This window comes from Schistocerca cancellata, chromosome 11, assembly GCF_023864275.1.
Source record: "Schistocerca cancellata isolate TAMUIC-IGC-003103 chromosome 11, iqSchCanc2.1, whole genome shotgun sequence".
Taxonomy (NCBI): domain Eukaryota; kingdom Metazoa; phylum Arthropoda; class Insecta; order Orthoptera; family Acrididae; genus Schistocerca; species Schistocerca cancellata.
In genome coordinates, this window is record NC_064636.1 from 88437865 (window position 1) to 88461649 (window position 23785).

Below are 23785 nucleotides of genomic sequence, written 5' to 3' on the forward strand. Positions count from 1 at the left end.
ATCTCAGCATAATAACTGTTTACCTCAGTCTGAATATCAGCGGCCCTAATTTGGTTACACAATTAAGTAGCCCTTCTTGGGAAGTTTATTTGTAGCACATGTGACCTCTGAGAATACTAAGAATAAAATGGATCAATCTGTTAGTAAGTGCCGTAATTACTGATATGCCCCACGGTTATTGTAAATAGCAACAAGCAATCCACATAAATTCTTTGAAACAGTGCTTTTACAAATGCATGAAGTATGCAGCAGTGATAGTACAAATGTCTAAAAGTGGCTGGTGTCTCAACGAAATACATTAATGTAAACTTGCATGGCGTGACATCCTGCGTACTTTATATCTGTATATAAAGGGGGGAAAAACACATTTCAAAACTAGCTTCTCATTCTAAAATTATTTTCAAATGACACTTAGGTGCTCCTCCGCCAACTCTGAAAAGCATGTTTGATGACCATCCATTACCATGGATAATTACTGCCTCAGGCAAGTCATATCGAACTTTGCCCGTCTGTGGGGTTGTTGCTGAACAGTGTTACAATGGAAAAAATTCTTCTGGTAGTACTCTTTTCATTTGATACCAGAAACTTCAATAACTACATTCCTCACCATTTTAGTACACCTTCATCAACTGAGTTTATAAACAAAGGATTTCCTGCCATTAGCATTTGAAGTTCTTTGCTGTAGTTAAAACAAACCCACTAAAACCATTACCCGAAACAGTTTCCACATAATTAAGCATGATGTGTATATATAGAAAAGCACTGCTTCTTTTCAGAATCATCTAGTCACTGAGAATTTGCTGGTACAAATTTGACTTGTTACATAAACTTCTTAGCGAAAAAAAATTAACATTTTCAGTGAACGTACCAACGTTACTGAATTTGACTTTTTTATTATAAATTTGATATCGCCTTGCGATGTACATAACTACACAATGTAAACTGGTGTCACTGTTCCACAATACAATCTATTTCGTCCTTCCCTATACACCTGACAAAAATGTCACTACTAAAAGACATTCAAATTTGTTCAAGTTCACATGGAAAATGCAAAGTTCTGACTTCTGCGGCACTGTACTTTTAGTACTTCACTGAGACCCAAAGAAACTCCACATAGATGACTTTTCACACTTTATTGTCCTCTGAAACAGACAAATGATTTTTTTTTTTCACAATCATAACTCATTTCTTTAGAAACATGTCCACACTGATCCAAGCTTTAGAACAGTTTTTAAATCTTTTCTGTCATTTAACCTAAGTTAAAAACTATGTCACTACATCACTGCCTTTAATTAATTCCTCTGACAAATGTGAAAACACGAAGTATTTTTTAATATATATATTAACTGTATAAATTCACTTTATACTCAAGTTTTCATTATGCGTAGTTATTACAGCACTAAGATAATCCGAAGGCAGGTTCTGATCCAAAGTCTTTATTTTAAGTTATCTCGCCTTACAGTATTACCTACAGCAAGCCTTTGAGCATACCAATTTTATAGTTCTCTCTTAAACGGTAAATGTGCATTTGTGAATACTGAAGCAACACAAACTGAAACAAAGCACCTGCAGAAATTTTACTGCAGTTCTAATTTTCTACTATGTCACATAAAATTGGACCTCTCAAAGGCTAAACCTATTTCAAACCATTTCTTGTCCACACTACTGGGATCTAGAGCATGCCTTGGAACAAAGAGAAATACATTTACAGTACTGGAAATAATATATGTATATAGCTTTATATATATTATCACATGGTAAACCTATTTCACTGTTTACATGCTGTATGTTCTTTAAATTCTGGATGTAAACAGGCATACTCAGCAACATCAAACTACACCAGCACAAATGCTGATGTGATGTAATGAGATGACAGCTGGTTCCATTGATGCATTTGCCCACTTTTACTAAACAGAAGAGAAACGAATTCAAGAAACTGAATGGAAAAGACTAACCTGTGTTATTTCTTTGAACATAATGTACGTTCCAGATCAGGAGACAAAAGAGAAGGAAAGAAAGAAGAAATTTTCTTGTTCCCAAATCTAATAATAATTCAAATGGTATTCCATTCATACTTACATCTGACTAAAACTTATACCACCAAAAATAAAATTTGATACAAACTTCCTGACAGCCCTGTGCGTACTCTGCAAATAAATGAAGAAAACAATTGTGTACACCAGAAACTTTACAGTGAAGCTTACCACTTTTCTTTTTACAGTTTTTTTTAGAAATATTATTTTCTAATTGTACAATTGTTAACTATATTACCTTAAAAATACATTCTGGGAACAGCAGTTTTTCCTCTCTCACACTCACTCACACTATGAAGTAAACAATTACTCAACACAGATATATATATGTATATACAAAATCAAGGTGAAAAGTTCAATCACATATTATCAATTTTTATTTTTTGACATTTTATACAACAAAACAGTTTGTTGGGCAGAAATAGCTTTTTGTTTGTGTAGTTTAATTCTGTCTCCTCTGTTGACACTGCTGTCGGTGGTTCTGGATTGTCTTCCAGTGCAGCTGTTTGATGCACAAGCTCCCATCAAAATTTGTTCTGAATGATGGTCATTTCACTTTGTTAAGGATTTTTAACAGTGAGTCACCACTCTCACTTTTAACTGGAGACACTGGTCACACATGTGACACCATCAGACACTGTCGGGTAGGGAAAAGTGTATAGAAAAGATGATAAAATACACTACAAAATACAGTTTCTTCGTACAGAGCATCTTGACACGTTTCTCTTCTATCGTCTAGTACATTACTTGTCACAGATTTCTTTTTATTTTGTTACGCGTCACCTGTGCTGCTTCGTTTCTGTGGTTCTCCACCACCGAGGCAAGCACAATCCAGAAAGTGACAAAAATTGGTTACTATATTCTCAGCAAATAAGCAGGAAAAAAGAAGAATTATTCCACAGGTCGTCAGAATCAAACACACTGCAGTCCATAAATTAGGAAAAAATCTTGAAGGCTATTTGAAATGCACTGTATCTTCAAGCTTAGTAAGTCCAAAATAAAACAGCACAAGAGCTCCAACGGAGAACCGATATTCGTAATTGCACACAAAATTTATCCAATTAAATACCATCATTGTGAGTAAATGGGAGCAGCTGACCACAAAACTCAAATTTCAAAAGAACACTAAAAATGAGAGGTAAAAGGGTGGTGTGAAGCAAGCCAGAAAAGAATAGGCACTTCCATCAAAAATTAAGACCTGAACTAAAAAAAGAAAAAAAATTAACTAAGGCAAAAATGTAAACTCGCATGCATTGCAATCTGTTACATATGGTTTGATAGACCACCTTCGATAAAACTTATGAAGCAAATGACATTTTTGCTTTCAACAGCAGTGCTACGAAACCATGCAAACGGAACTCAACATTCTGTACCTATTGCCCTGAACCAAAGAAAATACTCATACATCTGCCAAAGGAAATGTGGTGTTCCACCTGCACTATAAATAGGCAACTAGAGAAATGTAAAATACTAAATTGTAGAGCATCAAACATTTGCATTATTGAACGTGTGTATGGGGAAAAAACTGCAAAAGGGATTGCACCTAAAATCAATGGGTGCAAGCTTAAGGGACATTTTAAAAGTTTTTGTGCCTCGTAACATGTCCTGAACAAAACATTAAAAATGAGCATGATGCCCGCACAGAGGTAACAAATGCTCCTGTAATTAATTATCAGTCTGAATCTATTTTGCTTTCTCTCATTTATATTTTATTATACACGCTTTCCACAGTGTTAAATGTAAACACTCCCAATTATAAAGACGCATATGAAAAAAAGTTTAACTCACAATAAGGCAAATTCTGATCACTTCGAGTAATTACACAGATTATGTCCCATAAGGCTACAGATTTATTTTACAAATCTGAAAGAAAATCTTTGTCATGTGTTGTAAACACAGCTCCAAAACTGGCAGTGGTTTGCAGGTGTTCTTTTGGCGTTGCTTTTATTGTAACTGATACAGTGGCAGCTTGAGTTTTTCCTGTGCAATGCAAGAGGAAGTGTCGCTGCCTGTTCAGGCAATACATCACTAGCTAAAGCTGACTGTAGTGCCAGCTTCCTTCACATCACCCACAACCCCTCAGTTCTTCTTGCACTCACGCAACAACACTAATAACTGGAGCAGGAGCATATCAATAGTTAAGACAATTTGAGTTCTGTCTCAGAGCTCCCATTAAAAGGAGCTAATAGAGTGTGTATTTAAAATATGGCCTTCTCTACACCAAGTGGATCTGCAAAAAAAAGAAAAGCACAAAATTACTGGTGTTGAAGCAACAGCGCAAGATGGCAAGGAAAGAAATGCTCTGCAGTTAGTTATTTGAAAACTCAAACATTAACAGGCAATAGTACATATTTTATAAATACAAAGAACAGAACAGGCTGATACAAAAAAACTGTGTATCTTTCCGATGTTGCAGGTCTTCTTTAGAACCAGATACAGAGAACATCTCCGAACATTAAAAATTAATAACCTCCATTCAGCAATTGTTGATCACCTAATAGCATACAATCACTACTCAACAAATATAGAAATTTGTTTCAAAATTCCTAAACCGGCAACAGCGTGCACAAAAAAAATTACAACAGAAGAGAATTATCGTACAGAAAAATCAATAGCACGAGGAAAATATGTACCATAATCAAATCGGATACGAAGATTCATAACAATTCCAGTGAGCAGGGCGCAGCTGCTTCACACACCTACCTTGCCTAATGATGCAATATGATTTTGTAAAAAGGTCTCTGTGGCAAGAACTTAAGTGTTGTCACAGTCATATAGACAACTACTGTTTCTGCCTGCAGCTGTTAGTATCGAGCAGCTGAAAATTGGCAACAGGGCTGCTAGCTGTCTGGGGTCTTCTTACACTGACTCAACTATAAATGAATACATATTGCTACCTGCCATACATAACTAAATAAACACAACTTCACACCCCAGCTGCCAACCATCATATGATTATCCTCTACATTAACTCTTCTCCCTATCACTCCATTCATCTGCTGCTCCCACCCACGACAGCCCCCCCCCCCCCCCCACACACACACACACACATTGCTCACCCTCTGCAAACACACGCAACAAAACAAATTGTTATAATACAGCTATTACAACACGTGAACTGATGACAGAAACCTGTAGTTTTTCTGGTAAAATTTATGGAGAGAGTGAGTATGGAGAGGGAGAAAGTAATAGAAACAGCAACAGCTATAGAAATGTGCTTTAACATGTCTAAAACATGAAAAAAAGAGAGACTATCTCAGATTAAGTAACAAAATATACTGATTTTCAGTCTCCGGGAAAAAAACGGGTTTTGTTGTCTGCAGATGACAAACTGTGAAATTCGTGGCAGATTTGAAACTACCAACATAAATTACTTCTAGCATCACGTGAGGTATCCACAGCTTAATTTTCAGCATAATGTACAGGTAAACCATCATAAGTCACAACTTGGTGAATACCAAGACGATTTCCACCTATACTGCCCAGAGCACACTTTCAGCCTGGAATATTATAGGTACAGAAATAAACAGCTCTTCATGTCACAAAAAAAAGATACAATTCCATACATACACACTTCAAAAAATCTAGGGTCAAATAGTCTTCACCCCAAATTAAGCAAATCATCAAAATAACTTTAATCTGCACTAATTCCAAAGTAAAATTCAAGATGATGCATTATCCCCACTGCTTTCAAATGTAGCCCTCAATGAGTATTTACAAAAAGAAAATACACCTAAATTAAAATTCGAGCAAATCCCTCAACATGAACAAACTGTACAGGGTATGCTGATGATTTAGCTTTCTTAACTCTTGATAAGGATGAAGCTTGAGCCCAAATCAACAGTCTCCCAAAAAATTGAAACTGAGACTGTGACCAGAAAAACCCTGAGCATAAGTATAGTCCTCATGAACAATGAAAAAATTAAAATAGCTCTACATTTAAAATATCTAGGACAACCCACCAATAACAACCTAAGTGAATTAGAAACATGGATAAATAGAACCAACAAAATGAAGAAATATAAACGTAAGCTTCTGCGGCCATTGTCACAGCCAATAAAATTTAATTTTTTCTGGGTTTGTGACCGCATTGTCAATAAGTAAAACTACTGATGTTGCAAGTGATCTTCTTCAGGGTCGGTAGCTTTACATACTGACAATGCGGTCACAAACCCGGAAATATTTTATTGAAAATGGGGGGGGGGGGGGAGATCAATTTCTAACTTGGCCAGTTTTGAACATGCTAATCTGCCAAACATCTACATGAATTTTCAAGGGGTTTTCACAGGTTGTTTGGTGCAATGTACAGGCTTTACTCATCAAAATCTGATCGCGGAAGAAAAAGATAGCATGATTTAAAATTTTATCTAAGATCATTTGCTCAGCTTAGTAGTTCATAGGGTTAATCATCACAACACAGAACCAACAGCTATAGGGTTTTTCTTTTCTTTTTATTCCCTCCCCCTCCGCTGTGACATGCATTTTTGTTGACAAAGTGCCACATTTTTATCTTTACGAATGCAAAGAGCAAATTTATTTGGCTAAGATACACAGATTTACTGATTCGTTTTGTGTATTTAAAACTTAAATGCTTTGCTTCTTTCGATAAGTTTTATTTTATTTCCTACGAAAAAGAATTTTACCAACGCTGCTTTGTGATTTGGGTGTCCACTCATTACATTTTGTTTACGAATAACAATGCCTAGAAAACAGCTGAGTCTTTCTGGATACTCAAGAATGGCTGAAAGACTGAGGACTATGTGGTCTCCAGAATCCAATGAAGATCATCTGGTAAGACTTGTTGCAGCTCGAGAACATCAGGCTTTAACTCACTCTTTGGAAACTCCTTCTGAAAGAGAGGCATAATGTGACTTAACAAGAGCATCATATATTATTTTGCTTCTCAGAATCGTTAACTCGTAGATGCTTAAAGTTACTTTCCTGTAACATAACATCACAGAAGAGGAAATTCCCCACTGAGCTTATGTTATGCCATGACCATAAACAAAAAACAAGGCCAGAAGATGCATATTGCAGATGTATCTTAGTGCCAGTTGCTTTTTGGATAGCCAGCTCTTTGTGGCTATCTCTCTCTCTCGTGAAGTAAACAAGCTCTTTGTTCAAACTTTGTACACAAAGAAATCAATAATAAATTCCACGAGTACAAAGTCTCTAGCACAGCTATAAATAAATACCTGGCAATGCCAGGTTTCTCACATAGTTTATAATAAGAAATGCTTGTCGATATGACACTAACAGGGTGGTTACTCAAAATTAGAAAAATATTCCCAGAGAATTTCAGGTGTGAGGAAGAAGATGCGTATCAAAAGGCTATTGATAAATTAATGGCAATTAAAGGTGAGTGGGGGTGGGGAACAACCAAGCCACAATAATGACTTTCTCTTTCTTTTCAGCTGTGCTATATATCAGCCATAAGTAGTAGTTTAACTTAAGTTTTTAAACATGATAATTCATATGGAATAATAATATAATTAACACACTTTGAAACAAGTACTTTAAAATTTATGGTTTATAAGATTCAATTTCAATGCTAGTTTTAAAAGGCTAAATTCCCTGAGATTTCTCTGATTTTTCACGTGAAATGCAATTCCCTGATAATTCCAGGTTTTCCAGAACAATCGCCACCCTGCACAAAGATGGAACTATAAAACCGTAACTTGTCCAGAATCCATTTATGCTTACACAACAATGTTCCAAATTGAAAATGAAAGAATTGATCAGTTCCTCAAACCTGAAGGAAGAATCATGAAAACCAGTATAAATAACATATATCAGGTCAACATAGTCCGGGGACTCCTCCCCAATGAAACATCTATATTGAAAGAGGGATTCGATGGCCAGCATAATGAACGGGAAAAGGATATCTCATTTCTGTCACATCTTGTGAGTGCAACGCAACAAGAACAAAAATAAAACAAATACTCTTCCTCTTAAGAACCACAAATTTTCAGCAGAAATGACACATGGAAGGGCTATAGACATTGCAGATGAATTGAGAAAATTGGAATCGGAAACAATAAAACAGTACTGGATTGATCACACGAACCAAACAGCAGAACCTTCAAAGACAAATCTGAACATGGGACTACTCAAGAAGTAAAATACAGCCACTAAAGTTAATAATAATAAAACTGTCTCTTGTGTAAGACGGAAGTTCTCTTCGACTGTATAAATTATTCGTTTATTGAAACAGCATTACACAGCAGTTATACAAAGCAGCTAACACAACAACCAATTCAATAATTTGCAAGTGATTCCCCCATATAATCAGATACCATCATACTCTACGTATCACTGAAGAAATGTCAGAGAATGGGAAGAGGAATGCAACCACTCATAGCACAGCTGAGGCACTGAATATTTGTAAATTCACACAAAAAGGTGAATACGGCCAGCTTCCACGACTTTTACCTATGTGGTCAACTCACTGAATGGCCAAGATTGCTAACAATTTTTTATTGTCTTCAAATGTCTCAAAATGTTTGTTTTTGGCAGTTCTAGTGGACACATTCCAAAAACTACTCAACTAAACCTAAAGTAAACAGTAAAAAACTCAGCTATATGTTACATGTGAGGAATGTGTTTCATGTAATAGTGAAATTTTCACCAGGTGGTGACATTTACAAACTTCAGTATGGCAAATAGAATTACTAACACCAGGAACAAAAAATAATACATAACACTGTCAAAAAAAAAAACAAAAATAAAAGTATGTTTTTCATCTTAAGAAAGATCACAAAGTAGCTTTAATTATGACATGTCCAACAATCACAAGCACTGTCACACAACCACAAGCACTTTCATTACTATACACTTGGTTGAGGCAAAAACTGACATACGGTGAAAATAAAGTTCAGGTTTATGACACTTTAAAGCAGTTTAATGATACAAGGAATAAAATAAACAATGTTGTGAGCAAAAAACACGTTTATCAGGGTCACAATTTCATTATAACAAGACTGCTTCTTGTTTCTGGGCCTTAGTTACCAAATTTTAAATTTCATTTTAGTATCTCAAACTACAGGAGTAGTCAGAGAACACGAAGTTTGACAACTGAGGCATTGAGGGAAAAGATAACAAAGACAGAAAGAATGCTCCTTGAAATTCTATGGCATTTTATAACAATATCAGCCAAACTGAGAAACCATATGCATGCAATGCCCACTGCGTCATTTTATAAAAATTGTGCCGAAAATTCTGAACTTCATGCAAAATTAGAGTACAGGGAACTGTCTCGTATAAGTCATACCTTACTTATCCTGCAGAACAAGAAGATAAATAAAAATAGACTAATTTGTGCTATAACAATACCAGAAAAGGAAAGTTGCTACTCACCATGTAGCGGAGATGCTGAGTTGCGATAGGCACAACAAAAAGATTCACACAATTATAGCTTTCGGCCATTAAGGCCTTTGTCAGCAGCACACACACACACACACACACACACACACCTGCAGTCTCTATGTGGTTTCAGCTCTCTGAGACTGCAGACGTGTGCGCAAGTTGTGTGTGTGTGTGTGTGTGTGTGTGTGTGTGTGTGTGTGTGAGCGCGCCTCCCTCCCGCCTACAGCTGACAAAGGCCTTAATGACCGAAAGCTATAATTGTGTGAATCTTTTTGTTGTGCCTATCGCGACTCAGCATCTCCGCTATCTGGTGAGTACCAACTTTCCTTCTCTGGTATTGTTACAGTCTATCCTGGATTTTCCATTGTTTAATTTGTGCTGTGTTATAAGAAACACACTGAAATGTTACACCATAACATTAATGAATGGCATCTTTCACTTGATAGGCTTCAATGCTGCAGGAACCCACAAAGGAAAAGGTGAGAAAGAGAAGCCCAATATCCCCTTCATTGAAATTATTATTCAGTAGCAATGGTAAATGCAAGATTTTTTTATACACAAGTCAGTCAGTATTGAATACCAATTACTTTCTGGAAAGGAGGCAGGGTCGAAGAAGCAATTACAATGATGAAAATTATAAAAGTCAGAAAAGCAATGTGTTTGCTGTTCTTAATTCTCAAAGCAGTTGCAGCGTCAGTGTACCACTACAATCCATTACATTTAACGTAGATGGAGAATGGTTGGCAAAAAGGCCACCTTAGGAGCAGGATGGGGGGGGGGGGGGGGTGGTTTCTGTTTTTGACAAAGACCTTGTCGGTCGAAAGTTTATTTCGTAACAGTCTTTTTGTTGTGCCTGTCTCCACTACATGGTGAAAAGCAACTGTCCTTTTCAAAACCTATACTCATTAAGATCCGTACACAAATTAACGACAGGTAATAATGGATAACACAGTATGGAGCAAGATACTGTTAACTCATGACCACAGTATACTCATAAGCACTCTAAGAGCTGAAAATATTAAATTACCTTAATGAACAATTGTCCACACCAGTTAATCTATAAAACGAAGGAAAAGCCTCAGAGAAAATCATATTCCACTGCAGTCTGAAGCATTTAGAACTATGTATCCAAACACCTCATCGGAAGTTTATTGTGCCATTAATAACCATAAATTATTGTGAATTCTGAGGATAAAATTTCTATTCTGTGCATGGTTTGACATTTTCTGGTAGATTAAAACAGTATACCAGACAGGATCTCACCTATCGGAAACAATCCTCCTACCACTAACTTATCCAAGCACATTACCTCCTCTCCTCACTGCTTCAGATCTAGATTTGAGTCTCAGTCTGAAACAGTTGTAATCTATCAAAAAATTTCAAAAGAGCACACTTTCAATGGGATGTGAGACTTAATGCTTCAGTATTCTTGTACGAAAGAGAGCTGCATCCTGATGAACCATTATGGTCCCAACAAATACTGTGTTTCTAAAAGTAGTAACCTTTTTGTCTTTTTCAGTTACTTTGCTGTATCTGAATGACATGGTATTAGGAATGCTTATACATCCTTGACTAGTCTCTTAAAATTAAATTATTTTTTTTCCCTCTCCAGCGCAGGCAATATTACAACAAAAACAACAGAGCAATGATTATCCAAATTCAGACCAAGTGAAAAGGTTGTTAACAGGAAGTATCCTAGTCGTCAAATTCAAATTTACATCCTGCAGAAGTTTGGCGCTGGGCACTCCAGTTCACAGTTTCCCCCCGTCTGCCAACCATAAGCTGCTTTCTTCAGAGGAGTCCATTACCATGTGTGAAGAGCCAGTTTGTATCCAAACTAGAAGGAGCCGTTAAAAAATCTTCAGGATTTGAAAAATACAAATAGGAAAATATTCAAAATTGACACGAATGTCATACTGATAACTGCATTGTGTTTTCGCTGATGAAAGAACAGCCAGTCATGACGAGAGAGAGCCAAATGAGAATGACTGTGCTGAGGCAGGCCACCCACTGAAGATACTTTTTCCTGCTTTTAGACAATGCTGAAGTGGCTAGAGCAATGTGAATAATGTGATGCTGTCTGAAATGTTTACAAGATTTAGTGGGGGAACACAAAGTCTCAACTCTCAACCAGAAGCAAATCTGCGACTTCTTTTCCTAAATTAAAGGGTTACTTTAAAGACCATTTCGAACCTCGTTATATTGTCAGTTCTCAGCATTATTTGCAAAATGATTGTGACAAGCACCCCAGGCGGGGAGGGATGTTTAATTCAGAATTTATTTGTTGCATCTTCCTATGAAAACCAATATAATTTGTTTTCATAAATGAACCTCAAGATCAAATCTAATCTGCTATATTTGTCTGTTGTTGGCTACTTTAGTAATAGTAATAATAGTAATACTACTACCAGACCATGCTTCACACCTGCTAAATATGTTCCTTGTCCATCTATCCCCCGCCCCCTCCCTCTCCCCCCCCGCCCCCCCCCCCACACACACTGAGCTAGAGCCTTCTTTATTGTTATTGGAAATTCAGATTCTGTAGTAGCATTCTAGTCATAAACTGAGAAGCCATAAATATGACTTCACTGTTTTCTGCAATAAACTAACTGCAAGAAACAAAACCGCACATATTTACAGCAGTCCAAAGCACAAAACTAACTTTCTTGCAGTTGGTTTTATCAGAAAAACCTATAAATTTTTGCTTAAATATACAGCCTGTCAACATGAATTTTTGTTAGTGTCCTGTAAAAACTTGAAGTAAATCAGTCAATTCCAAGATTTTTGCTAAAACCATTTCCTCTTTATATCACAAAAAATATATAGTATATGTTCATCCAAACATTTAATAGATTATGATATAAAAATTTCAAGTAGATCGGTCAAGAAATATTCATAACATTAAATGACAAATTGCCTTGATACAGCAGTACAATTTTTTATGCAAGGCGTAATGTGCGTAAGTGCAGATATTTCTGTTGGTGACAGTGTGTTACACTGATCAACATTACATCATTTACAGACTAATTACAGCTATTACAAGCCACGTGTTTTAAGTTATGTCCATTTTCCCCTAGATCAAGGCTGGGGTTATTGAGATCTCGATAACTAATTTGGAGGTCCTCTCCTGCAATTAACAATGAATGAAGGAATCTGTTAGGGTTTGTACATACTCCAACAATTATTTGTCGTACACACAAGCTTTGTGTGGAATAACATTCATTTGTCAATCATTATTTGGGTGTCTATGGTGTCCATTAACACAAACATGGGCAAAACTGAGTACAGAGGTGTAAATATGTAGAATTGAACATTTAAAGCTTATCATGGCGTGATGCATTATGCAAAAAACAGAAAGACATAGTACTTTATTTACAATCCAAAACAAAATATAATCAGAACAATGAAATTAAGGCTCTTATGAGCTTCCATAAGAGATTAACAACCCTGATTTCTTTTACATCTTTAAAAGCAAATGTTGGAAATGGCCTATGTCAGCTGCGTGGCAAGCTTGTAAGCAGCAATACCAAGATTATAGGATCTGTCACCATACTACACAGTCAAGCTCTGACAGATGTGTCGGCTTCCTCAATTCAACGTCAAAAGTGGCTTCACTGTCGATATCTCTATGAACGAGCTCACTGACGTGCCCCAGAAATAAAAATCCTGTGAATTTACATCAGACAATCTGGGTGGCCAACAGACATTGCTTCACCACCTAACCCATATGTTGAGAAACTTGTGATCTATATACTGATGAACCATTCTACTTGCATTATGAGGTGCCTCATGGTGCATAGAACTCTAGATATTCTTCAAGTGGAATATCATTCAGAAACTGTGGCAATAAAGACCGTAATACGTGAAGATAGTGAGCACTCGCCAGCCTCGCAGGCAGCTCTAATGGATCCAGCAATGTATGTCTGATGATCCTGGCCCACATGTTTAGAGCAAATCTGGCTTGAAATCTACCCTATCAAATAGTGTGAGGGTTTTCATCTGCCCAAGTGTGCGAATTATGCATCCACACACAAGTGAATGTGGATTCATCTGTGACCAGTATTTTCCAAAGGATTTCAGCGTTGTTTCCACACTGTTCGAACGGCCAGGTACAGATTGTAGCTCTTCACGGTTGGTCAGCTTCATGAAGATACTGAACTCTCCAGCGATGATAAGAATGCAACGTGCTATATGAGATGTTGCCACCTGGTTCCAAGCTTCTTATACTTACAGTGGATTATTCTTCAACTATACATTAATTTCCTCTTCACATCTTAATGCTGCTGTTTCATGTTGTGGGTCACGACCCTCACATTGAGGCCGATATCCTGTATCTGAGTGGGTGATACACTGCAACGTAGGTTCTTGTGTTCAGAATGTAACGAGCTGGGAATCTATGACAACAGAGTTCCCTTGCCCTTACTACAGACTGCTTATCTTCTCCATAAATTTGGTACGTATCAACTAATTCTGCAAAGATTTATGCCTCTAGTGTGATAGAGCTGTGTTTGTGGGCTTTCTGCAAGGCTAACGGCCTTCGACTGTGGGCAGTGAGCTGTTAATCGTTCACTTCACGACCCAGGTACAGGTGTACAGAAAACACATCAAAGTTTGACATGTTTGTGAGAAGACTGTTCGACGCAGAGAGAGAGAGAGAGAGAGAGAGAGAGAGAGAGAGAGAGAGAGAGAGAGAACCAACCTGCTTATGTTAAGGTACCACATATAAAAATATCTGCACTTATCTCTATTACACCATTTATACACCATATACCTTAAATACGTAGTTTACTCCAAAAGCTTATTAGAGTATCGCGTAAGAATTTGAAGTAAATCTGTCAAAAGCTTTTGAGATTTTTCATAACAACTTTAAACAATGACCTGTCTTTATGTAGTAGAACAGATAAGATGGAGTTCCAGTAAGTATACAAACACGCATGTATTCGAACGCACCTCTGTCAAAATTTCAAAGCAATGGGCAAAATACAGTGTTAACATTTTGAACAAACGAGAAAAACACAAATTGCTCAGTTGCGCTATGCATGTGTTTGTATCCGGGTGCGTCTTTCCTGAAGGTATGTGGACCATGCAGACAAATAGATGTTGCTATGACACTGCCTTTAAACACAAACTGCATACACTGATCCATTTTATTTTATTTTACAGATTGGACAAATGATCTTTAAGCAGCTTTTAGGAAGACATCATTACAAGCATAATGACCGCAAATTTTTAAAACTTTATTTTTTTATCTTTATTACTTTTATATGACTCTCATAGAATAAATGTGGCAGTGAAGGCTTACTCCTTCAATACATGTCAATTTTAGTGCTTTATTGTATTGTGAACAATGTAACAATGATTTTAGCCATAAAAATCAGTTTTCGTAAAACATCAGTTATCCGAAAACTCAATGTCCCTAATTGGTCTGGTTATACAATCCTCTACCATATCTGCCTATTAAGCCTTATGGAGGACCTGGATTTGATCCCTGTTAAAGGCAAAAATGTTGCGTTATAGGGACTCATGAAAGCATCCACGATACTGAAAATGAGTCACTGATACTGGATAAAGGTGTTTATTTGGGAACCAAAATATTTGTCGACACTATGATGACTTAACTGTCGGCCATACTGGCACAAGCAGTCTTCACACGTGGCTACAATAATGTAACTAAGCCATTACATGTTACTTTTTCTAAAGATATAGAAGGACCACAACCACTCATATATTTTTGACATTAGTCAATTCCATTACTTAAGGAATCGAGTATGTACCCATGTGTGGGAATTACCATGTGTAAGTGTGAACAGGTATCACCACATCACACACACAACTTACAAATGCATCTTCACATCAATGGTAAATTAGCTCATGTATCAATTAATTTTTGCCCACACAAACAACAAATATTACAATGAAACAAACTTTGTTCTAAAAATAAGCACAACTCTTTATTTTACTGAAATAATTTCAGAAACAATTCGAATAATTATTTGTCAGGGTAAAACATTATCTGCCAGCCAACAATTATAAGTGCTGTGACATACTGAACATTTATCAACACTAATTGGAACTTCTCCTCAACAGTGTTCAGCACAGTCACTATTCCACCATTTATTAAGTGTAAATTGTGTGAATCCCCCTCCCCATGTCTACTGCCCATTTGAATTTCAATTGTTTATTTTTTTCAGTAAAATGAAGTGCACTATTCCCATTTTGCAATTATAGCTTGTGGTTCGCTTACCACCAAACATTTATGCTTGCACAATTTAAAACCAAAACTCAGAGAGATTATTATTTATGAGGTCCATTGGTAGCTTTTAAGCATAGATGGTGCCTAAGTTAAAATTCAAGTATCATTACTTATATATAGAAGTAAATATATTCTAGAAGACGAAAAGAACAACTCAAAACATGTGAACTCTTATTTTCAGCAAGGTACCTTATCATACATATATGCTACCAGAGAGCACTTTCAACAAAGCGAACATGTAAACAAACGGACAGTTCGGCAGATATCTTAGTGTACCTTGATATCAACTGCATTTCACTTCTACTCAGTTCATTGAAATAATATTTAGTGGAGCAAGTTTACCGAAACACAAGCATTAATGACAGGTGTACATAGTAATTAAATACAAAAAGGAACACATTTGCCTCCAGTTGCAAAAATGATTTTTATCACTCCCAACCGGTTGCAAGTAACTGTTATGGGCATTCACCTACGTTTCGACACCTACTAAGGGTGTCCATCAGAATGACCTTTTTGACATACTATAAAATTACATTGCTAAAAAGCAATGGTCAGAAATTAGAGCAGTTATGCTCAAGTCAAAAATAAAACATTCCAGCCTTTGCCATGTGCACCTAGCTAGGACAACATCTGAGTCTGAAGATGTTCCCAGCTACGCGCATGTGGCAAACCTGCTCTAATTTCTGACCACTGCTTTTTACAATGTAATTTTATGCTTTATCAAAAGGTTCATTCTGATAAAGAAACCCTTAGTATGTGTCGAAAGCTAGGTAAATGCACCTAACAGTTACTTTTAACCGGTTGGCTGTATAACACTATGTTGAAACTAGTATATGGTTGCTGGTATTTAAAACTAAGTTTTTTTTATATTTCACAAATTTCAATCAGTCACAGCTCCAATAATAGCCATTATGGGTGAAATTAACATAAACAGTTTTATTGGTCCCTTGCCCACAAATCACAGCATGAAACGAAGTGGGTAGCCTTTCCCACACATTCTAAAGTTAAATTATACTGCTCCCCAGCTTTACATGGCAATGGTGGTTCCTCCTTGTGATCAAAATGCAATTAAACTGGAATTTGTGAAAACTAGATTTAATTATATTTCAATATCTTAGAAGTGCAACATGTACTTACCACAAATTACTGGAACAACACTGGCAAAAACAAATTTTGGAAAATCAGGGCAACTTTAGAGAAGTTTGTTAGTTGGGTATAAAGGCAAGAGCATTTTTAAGTATACTTAACCCGTCAACATTGTATGACAAGCCTTGCTTGTCACACTGTTCTTAGGCCTTCTCACCATTTGACAACCACGTACAGTAAGTCATAGTAATCTAAGGAACTCAAAGGAGTGTGATCATATAGTCAATGGCTCTTACATGCTCTTCAACACATATTAGAAAAATGTTGTTTTCTACCACATTGTTCTTTCCTTCACGTGTTTTCTCTGTATTGTTATACAAAAGAGTTTCAAACTTTTGTTCTTAAGCTGCAAAATGACTTCTAGCTGGTATTAGTTTTGTGACTAAGAGGCAATAATGTATCTAGCATATCTGTGTTTTAGACAGCAGTTAGGAATTTTTTAATTACATTTCTGAGGTTGAAAATGATTTTTCTCCTGAAGTTTATGAGAAATACCAGTGATATAACTAGCAAGAAAAGTGCAACAAATTTTTTCTATGGTCTGGACATACACATATTCAATGCCTATACTGTGCCCCATAAATTCACAGGTAGGAAAAAGGAAGTTCTCAGACTCCTCTGCAAACATCGCAAAAAATTTATGGCAACCAGAGCAACTTCAACAAATGCATGCAAAACATGGCACATGACAAAATTTTGAAGCCTCTGCGCACATAAAACAATTACATCAATTTTTGTAATGAAATTCAGCTCTGACCGTATGCATCCTGTCTTGTCTGTGTTGAACATTGTATTTTACATTTTTGAATCACTCAATTATCAGTATATTTTGCCAACCCCCCCCCCCCCCCAAAAAAAAAAAAAAAAAAAAAAAAAGAAAAGAAAGAAAGAAAGAAAGAAAGAAAAACTATTTGCTATGCAGGTCAGCTTAAAACTTGACTGAGAGTCCTATTTCTTCTATTAAGTGCATGTCCAATCTGTGTAGCATTCATATGGTTGTGGCGTGCGAGAGAGGGACTACACAACTTGACAAAACCTGTCCAATTCTCCCCTTAGGCCATGCCTAAGATGATATGTACCTAACACCAATCTCATGCAATGTTGCAGCTAATTCGCAGCAACGGGAAACACTGACACTGGCAACATTTCAAAAAAACACGTATTTGTTAACACCGAAAACAAATTTATCTATCAGGAAGCCACTTATAGGCATTAGTTTGCAGTGCAGAAGCGAAACTTTGATGAAAATAATTTAGACAAGAAGAGAACGGATTTGAAAATGTGGTACTATAGAAAAATGCTGAGAATCAAAACTAATGCACTTTGAGGCACAGTCGTAGAGCTGAAAAAATTGACAATCTTATGGAGCTATTCTGACAACAGTCACAAAGATTACTGAATGTGTAACAGTAACTTGTTGAGGGAAATACTGCTTACTACGAGTAAAGAAGAATGAATCGTGATGATGGTAGAATTGATATTCTCTTCTGCGTTGTCAATCTAGTTGCTCCCCATTATCAGCATGGGTGCTTTGGGAGGACAACACTGCACGGGGAGGAACAGAATACGTTTCTGTCATGTTAATCTGATACTGAGGACATAAATGGGGAAACACACAGAAACGGAAGCGAAGCTGTGCTGCAACAATAGTCCTGCGCAGCCAAGAAGGCAGGTGATAGGACAATAGGTGGCAGCGAGCGACGGTATACAATTTAATATTGCAGCTGATAGTGCCACTCTACACTTCTGCCTGTCCTGTGCGTAACAAGAGTGCTTTGGCCCCAAGGCTGCGAGTCTTATACTTACCACAGCCACTACGAACCAATGAATAAATCTGACCACAAGTGAAGTGAAATGAAAGGATATGTCCAAAAATTGGACGGTCACAATCAAAGATGTCTAGGATTTACTTGAGAAATCTATGGATAACGTCCCTGTGTAAAACTGGTTTAGATATGTACACTGTCGAAACTTTTCAATGCTGTCTTTATGAAGAAAGGTACTACAAAAAATCCACAGAAAGGACTGTTATAGTTTCAAATGATTGCTTGTATACCCAATTTTTGGACACATTAAGTTCTTCAGAACAGAATAATAAACAAGTAGGGAATTACTATTGCATAATTCTTGTCCTCCTCTAACCCAAACCTATATTTATAGGTTTCCTCTCTCTTCTGCCTTACCTGTCTCCACATAAATTTATCAATATGCAGCACAAGTACACAGTGTACACTGTCAACATTGGCACTTCAGTTGATTTTACTGTGGGAATCTTAAATTACACTGCAATTAAAGTTTCTTTATAAACTGACAGATGAGCAGCAACAAGGCATTTTTTTTTTTGCTACAATATACCTCAAAATTCAAACAAAACCACAAACAAGAAAGGCTCCAAACTGGAGCTTTGTTTACTATTTAATAACTGTTGCTGTCCAGACAAGTGGCTCCACAGCCATAGTAACTTGTTTAAAACAAGTCACAGTGTCTAAATGCATAATATTTATCGTGCTGTTTTATTAGCCAATTTTGACTAACTTGTTTTCAAACAAGTACCTCATCATGATTTCTTACTCGACCTGACACTGACGAGAGCCACTGCTTTCTAAAGTCGGAGACCCAAGTGTACACACACGAGGAGCCCTGATCTCTCACTTGCCAGCATGCGCCAATGATGAGCAACACTAATTCATCAGCTAAAATTAAGAATATCTTGGCTAACACACAGTGGGTGTCTCTTTTGTAAAGTGTGAGAATTGGTAGAAATGAGAAATTACATCTTTTTCCCATGGAAGGTAAAGAAACTTACAATGCTATCTGAAAATGCTTAGAAGGCACACAATGCATTCAACAAGCCAGTGAGAAGACAAAAGAAGCAGCATGTGTAAATTTCAGAATTTTTCTTGTGCCAATTGTGGTGCAGAGAACTCACACTAACAGTCCATTGTTTCAAAGATTGCTTTAAAACGAAAACCACCTGCCACTGACCATGTATTTCATTTGAACGCCTGTGTACATTACTGGGCACTTTCCCTCCTCTTATCGACATGAATTACCCAGATAATTATAGGAGGACCTATAGTTTAATAAAGACTCCAAATCATGGTGCAACCTGTTATTTTTCATATACAGTGAAACCTCTTTGTAACGTTCCTCCATATAATGTTTTCCTCTATGTCACATCTGTTTTTTTCGGTCCCGACTAAAAGCCCATATAAACAACGTTAAATTTTTCTCTTTACTGTGTTTACTCTATATTACAATTTCCTCCACGTAATGCTCATATTTTTGGAACCCTGGTCAATTATTTATCTCTTTATAATGTTCAAGTGACTGGATGTAGACGCACCATTTTCCTTTCTGTGGGTTCACAGTTGCACCTGCTCGTAAAGCCTGCGCTCAGCGCGTTTCACATGTCAGCAGCAGAACCTGGTCACGTGACATGTGACGCACATTCTGCTTGCGATCTTTTTGGCACTATTTACTTTCACCGATCCACCTACCAAGCCCCATGTTTTAATTACAAAAAACTAATCATTTGAAACATTGATCATTTGCAATGAATATCATATTACAGTGTTGTGAAAATTTAAAATGTCATCTATGGCACCATTTGTCAAAGCTGATTAGTGGTATCCCAATCTTCAGTAATGCCCTATAATTATTATTTGGAAGCCTTCCTCTATATAGTGTGTTCCTCTATACAGTGTTCAGAATTTGTGCTCCCTTGAAAAACGCTATATAGAGGTTTCACTGTATACAAAACACAACCAGAAGAGAAAGAAAGAAATGACATAGAATTGCAGGGAAGGAACCAGATACCAATGGATGTGTAGCGTGACACTTTACCACTGACATATTCGGCTTCGAAGTATACCACACTGAAAGTTATTATTAAACAGAAAGGTCTATTGTTACAAATTCCTCGAAATGTTATTTTTGCACAAACTATTCCCACACCGTAGGAACTGAAATAAAACATCACATTCCTTTAACAGCCATATGTGCAAATGACTGCCAGTATGCTAGGCACGAGGACAGAAACGATCAGCTCAAAGGATTAAAATATATTCTAAAAGGTGAAAATATACAAAAGTCACACCACTGCCAATAATGTGTTCAGGTTTTCCGATTATTTTAATGAAAATCTTCAGTGCTGTACAAAGTGCAAATAGTGAAAAAACGTGAGAGACAAAAATATAATTGAAGAAAATGACACTAAAAAATCATCTGAGAAAGGTGACACTTAGCTACAAAACACTGCCATTCGGCCCCCCTTGACACGACAGTGGCGTCAAACATTTTCTGGCGCTGACGTCGCCACCGTACAACACTTTACTCACTTTATAAAATTTTCATCAGGTACGACAGGAGTCGCATTGACTACTCGATGGTGACTACTGTGGTCTGTTGCTGCTGTTGCTGTGGCTGGTCCTTGCCGGCTGCTGCCGCCTCTGGAGTCCCGTTGCTGCTGTTCTCGACAGGTGCGCTCGCGGCATCTGCGGCCTCCGCGGCAGCTTTCGCTACCGTAGGTTCGGCCGGTGCAGCGTCGCTCTCCTTCTCGTCTGTCGCATCACTGCTCGCAGGTATTTGGCTCGGAGGTTCGCTGTTTGTCACCGACGGTGCCGGTGCTGTTGCCTCCTGCAAAGTCCACACTTGAGAATTCCCGCACTTCACAGTACCTCACAGAACAGGAATGTCTATCAAGTGAGCATTTGGATGCACAGAACATAATTTTTGTCATCAACATACTGTCTCCAAGTCACGTGACTGCGGTAATGTTTACCCCTGAGCTTTCGTAAGTCTTTACATTACTAATATAGATACATATACCATTCGACAGTACGTGGATCTTGTTATTGCGGATCAAAGGCTTCCGTGTCTAGGACAAATGTTTCCTAAAGTTCGGAACAGATAAATATCGAAATTACTTCTTAAAATGAAAGTATACTGGGTAGAGGAGATTGAATTTCGAGCAATGACATGTAGCAAATTACCGACTTATACTTCAATTGAAATAATTTTACGACTGTAGTTTTCGCAAGTCAAGTGATGGTAGGAGTCAGCCACCAACCAATCATATAACTTCCTCGAGCACCACTAGCTCGCTGTGTTGCCAGTTTCGTAGGTGCATACAGCCCCTTGTTAAATATGGCTGGCTCCACACCAGCAACACTGCCCACCCCCCCCCCAGTCACTACAATCTGTCAACAAAGTTATTTTATTTGAAGTATGTGACACACTGTAATACTTCTACGGACAAAATTGTTCCTAGTTTCCTTCCCAGCACTATATGTCTCATTTTCATTCATTGTATGGGAACTAAATTATTAACCATACGTATCCATTCTGTCACATAGGTACTAAAGTCGAGCCAGAGTAAGTGATCCCCGACAGCTAGCAGTGCTGTTGCCAGCTTTTAAATGCAAAGTGTAAATGGCTGCAGGTGAAAACAACAGCTGCCTATAGAGCTCTACGAGTTGCTGTCATTCAGACGTTTTCAAAATCACACTACATGATTGGTTTAGATAGGCAAGTGAAACTGCCGCACCCAGCCCAATGCAAAAAAAACGGAAATTAACAGAGCATTATGGGACTTAACATCTGAGGTCATCAGTCCCCTAGAACTTAGAACTACTTAAACCTAACTAACCAAAGGACATCACACACAGCCATGCCTGAGGCAGGATTTGAACCTGTGACTGTAGCGGTCATGCGGTTCCAGACTGAAGCGCCTAGAACTGCTCGGCCACAACGGCTGGATACCCCACTGCAGCTATCAGGGACATTATGCTGACTTGACTATAGTTTCCAATTTAAAATTGGCACAATGGTTTGGCGATAACTTATTTATCTATATAAATCTTATGTTCAGATGAATATATTTAAAAAGAAAGATGATGAGACTTACCCAACAAAAGCGCTGGCAGGTCGATAGACACACAAATAAACACAAACATACACACAAAACTCTAGCTTTCGCAACCAACGGTTGCCTCGTCAGGAAAGAGGGAAGGAGAAGGAAAGACAAAAGGATATGGGTTTTAAGGGAGAGGGTAAGGAGTCATTCCAATCCCGGGAGCGGAAAGACTTACCTTAGGGGGAAAAAAGGACAGGTATACACTCGCACACACACACATATCCATCCGCATATACACAGACACAAGCAGAAATGTCTGCGGAAATGTCTGCTTGTGTCTGTGTATATGCGGATGGATATGTGTGTGTGTGCGAGTGTATACCTGTCCTTTTTTCCCCCTAAGGTAAGTCTTTCCGCTCCCGGGATTGGAATGACTCCTTACCCTCTCCCTTAAAACCCATATCCTTTTGTCTTTCCTTCTCCTTCCCTCTTTCCTGACGAGGCAACCGTTGGTTGCGAAAGCTAGAATTTTGTGTGTATGTTTGTGTTTGTTTGTGTGTCTATCGACCTGCCAGCGCTTTTGTTTGGTAAGTCTCATCATCTTTCTTTCTTTTTAGATATATTTTTCCCACGTGGAATGTTTCCCTCTATTATATATATATATATATATATATATATATATATATAATAGAGGGAAACATTCCACGTGGGAAAAATATATTTAAAAAGAAAGATGATGAGACTTACCCAACAAAAGCGCTGGCAGGTCGATAGACACACAAATAAACACAAACATACACACAAAACTCTAGCTTTCGCAACCAACGGTTGCCTCGTCAGGAAAGAGGGAAGGAGAAGGAAAGACAAAAGGATATGGGTTTTAAGGGAGAGGGTAAGGAGTCATTCCAATCCCGGGAGCGGAAAGACTTACCTTAGGGGGAAAAAAGGACAGGTATACACTCGCGCACACACACACATATCCATCCACACATACACAGACACAAGCAGACATTTGTAAAGGCAAAGAGTTTGGCCCAAACTCTTTGCCTTTACAAATGTCTGCTTGTGTCTGTGTATGTGTGGATGGATATGTGTGTGTGTGCGAGTGTATACCTGTCCTTTTTTCCCCCT

The 23785-nt window shown here is 37.6% G+C and overlaps 1 protein-coding gene across 5 annotated transcripts in view; it reads right to left on the reverse strand.

Moving 5' to 3' along the window:
* Positions 1-877: 877 nt before the first annotated feature.
* LOC126108795 (brain acid soluble protein 1-like) overlaps positions 878-23785 on the reverse strand; it is a 367990-nt gene continuing 345082 nt past the window's right edge. For all 5 annotated transcript variants that reach the window (XM_049914156.1, XM_049914154.1, XM_049914155.1 and 2 more), the window contains 2 exons: positions 21138-21435; positions 878-4263 (listed from right to left, as the gene is read on the reverse strand). In XM_049914156.1, coding sequence (XP_049770113.1) covers positions 21178-21435 — 258 coding nt within the window. In that variant the 3' untranslated portion in view covers positions 878-4263; positions 21138-21177. The remainder of the gene's footprint in view (positions 4264-21137; positions 21436-23785) is intronic.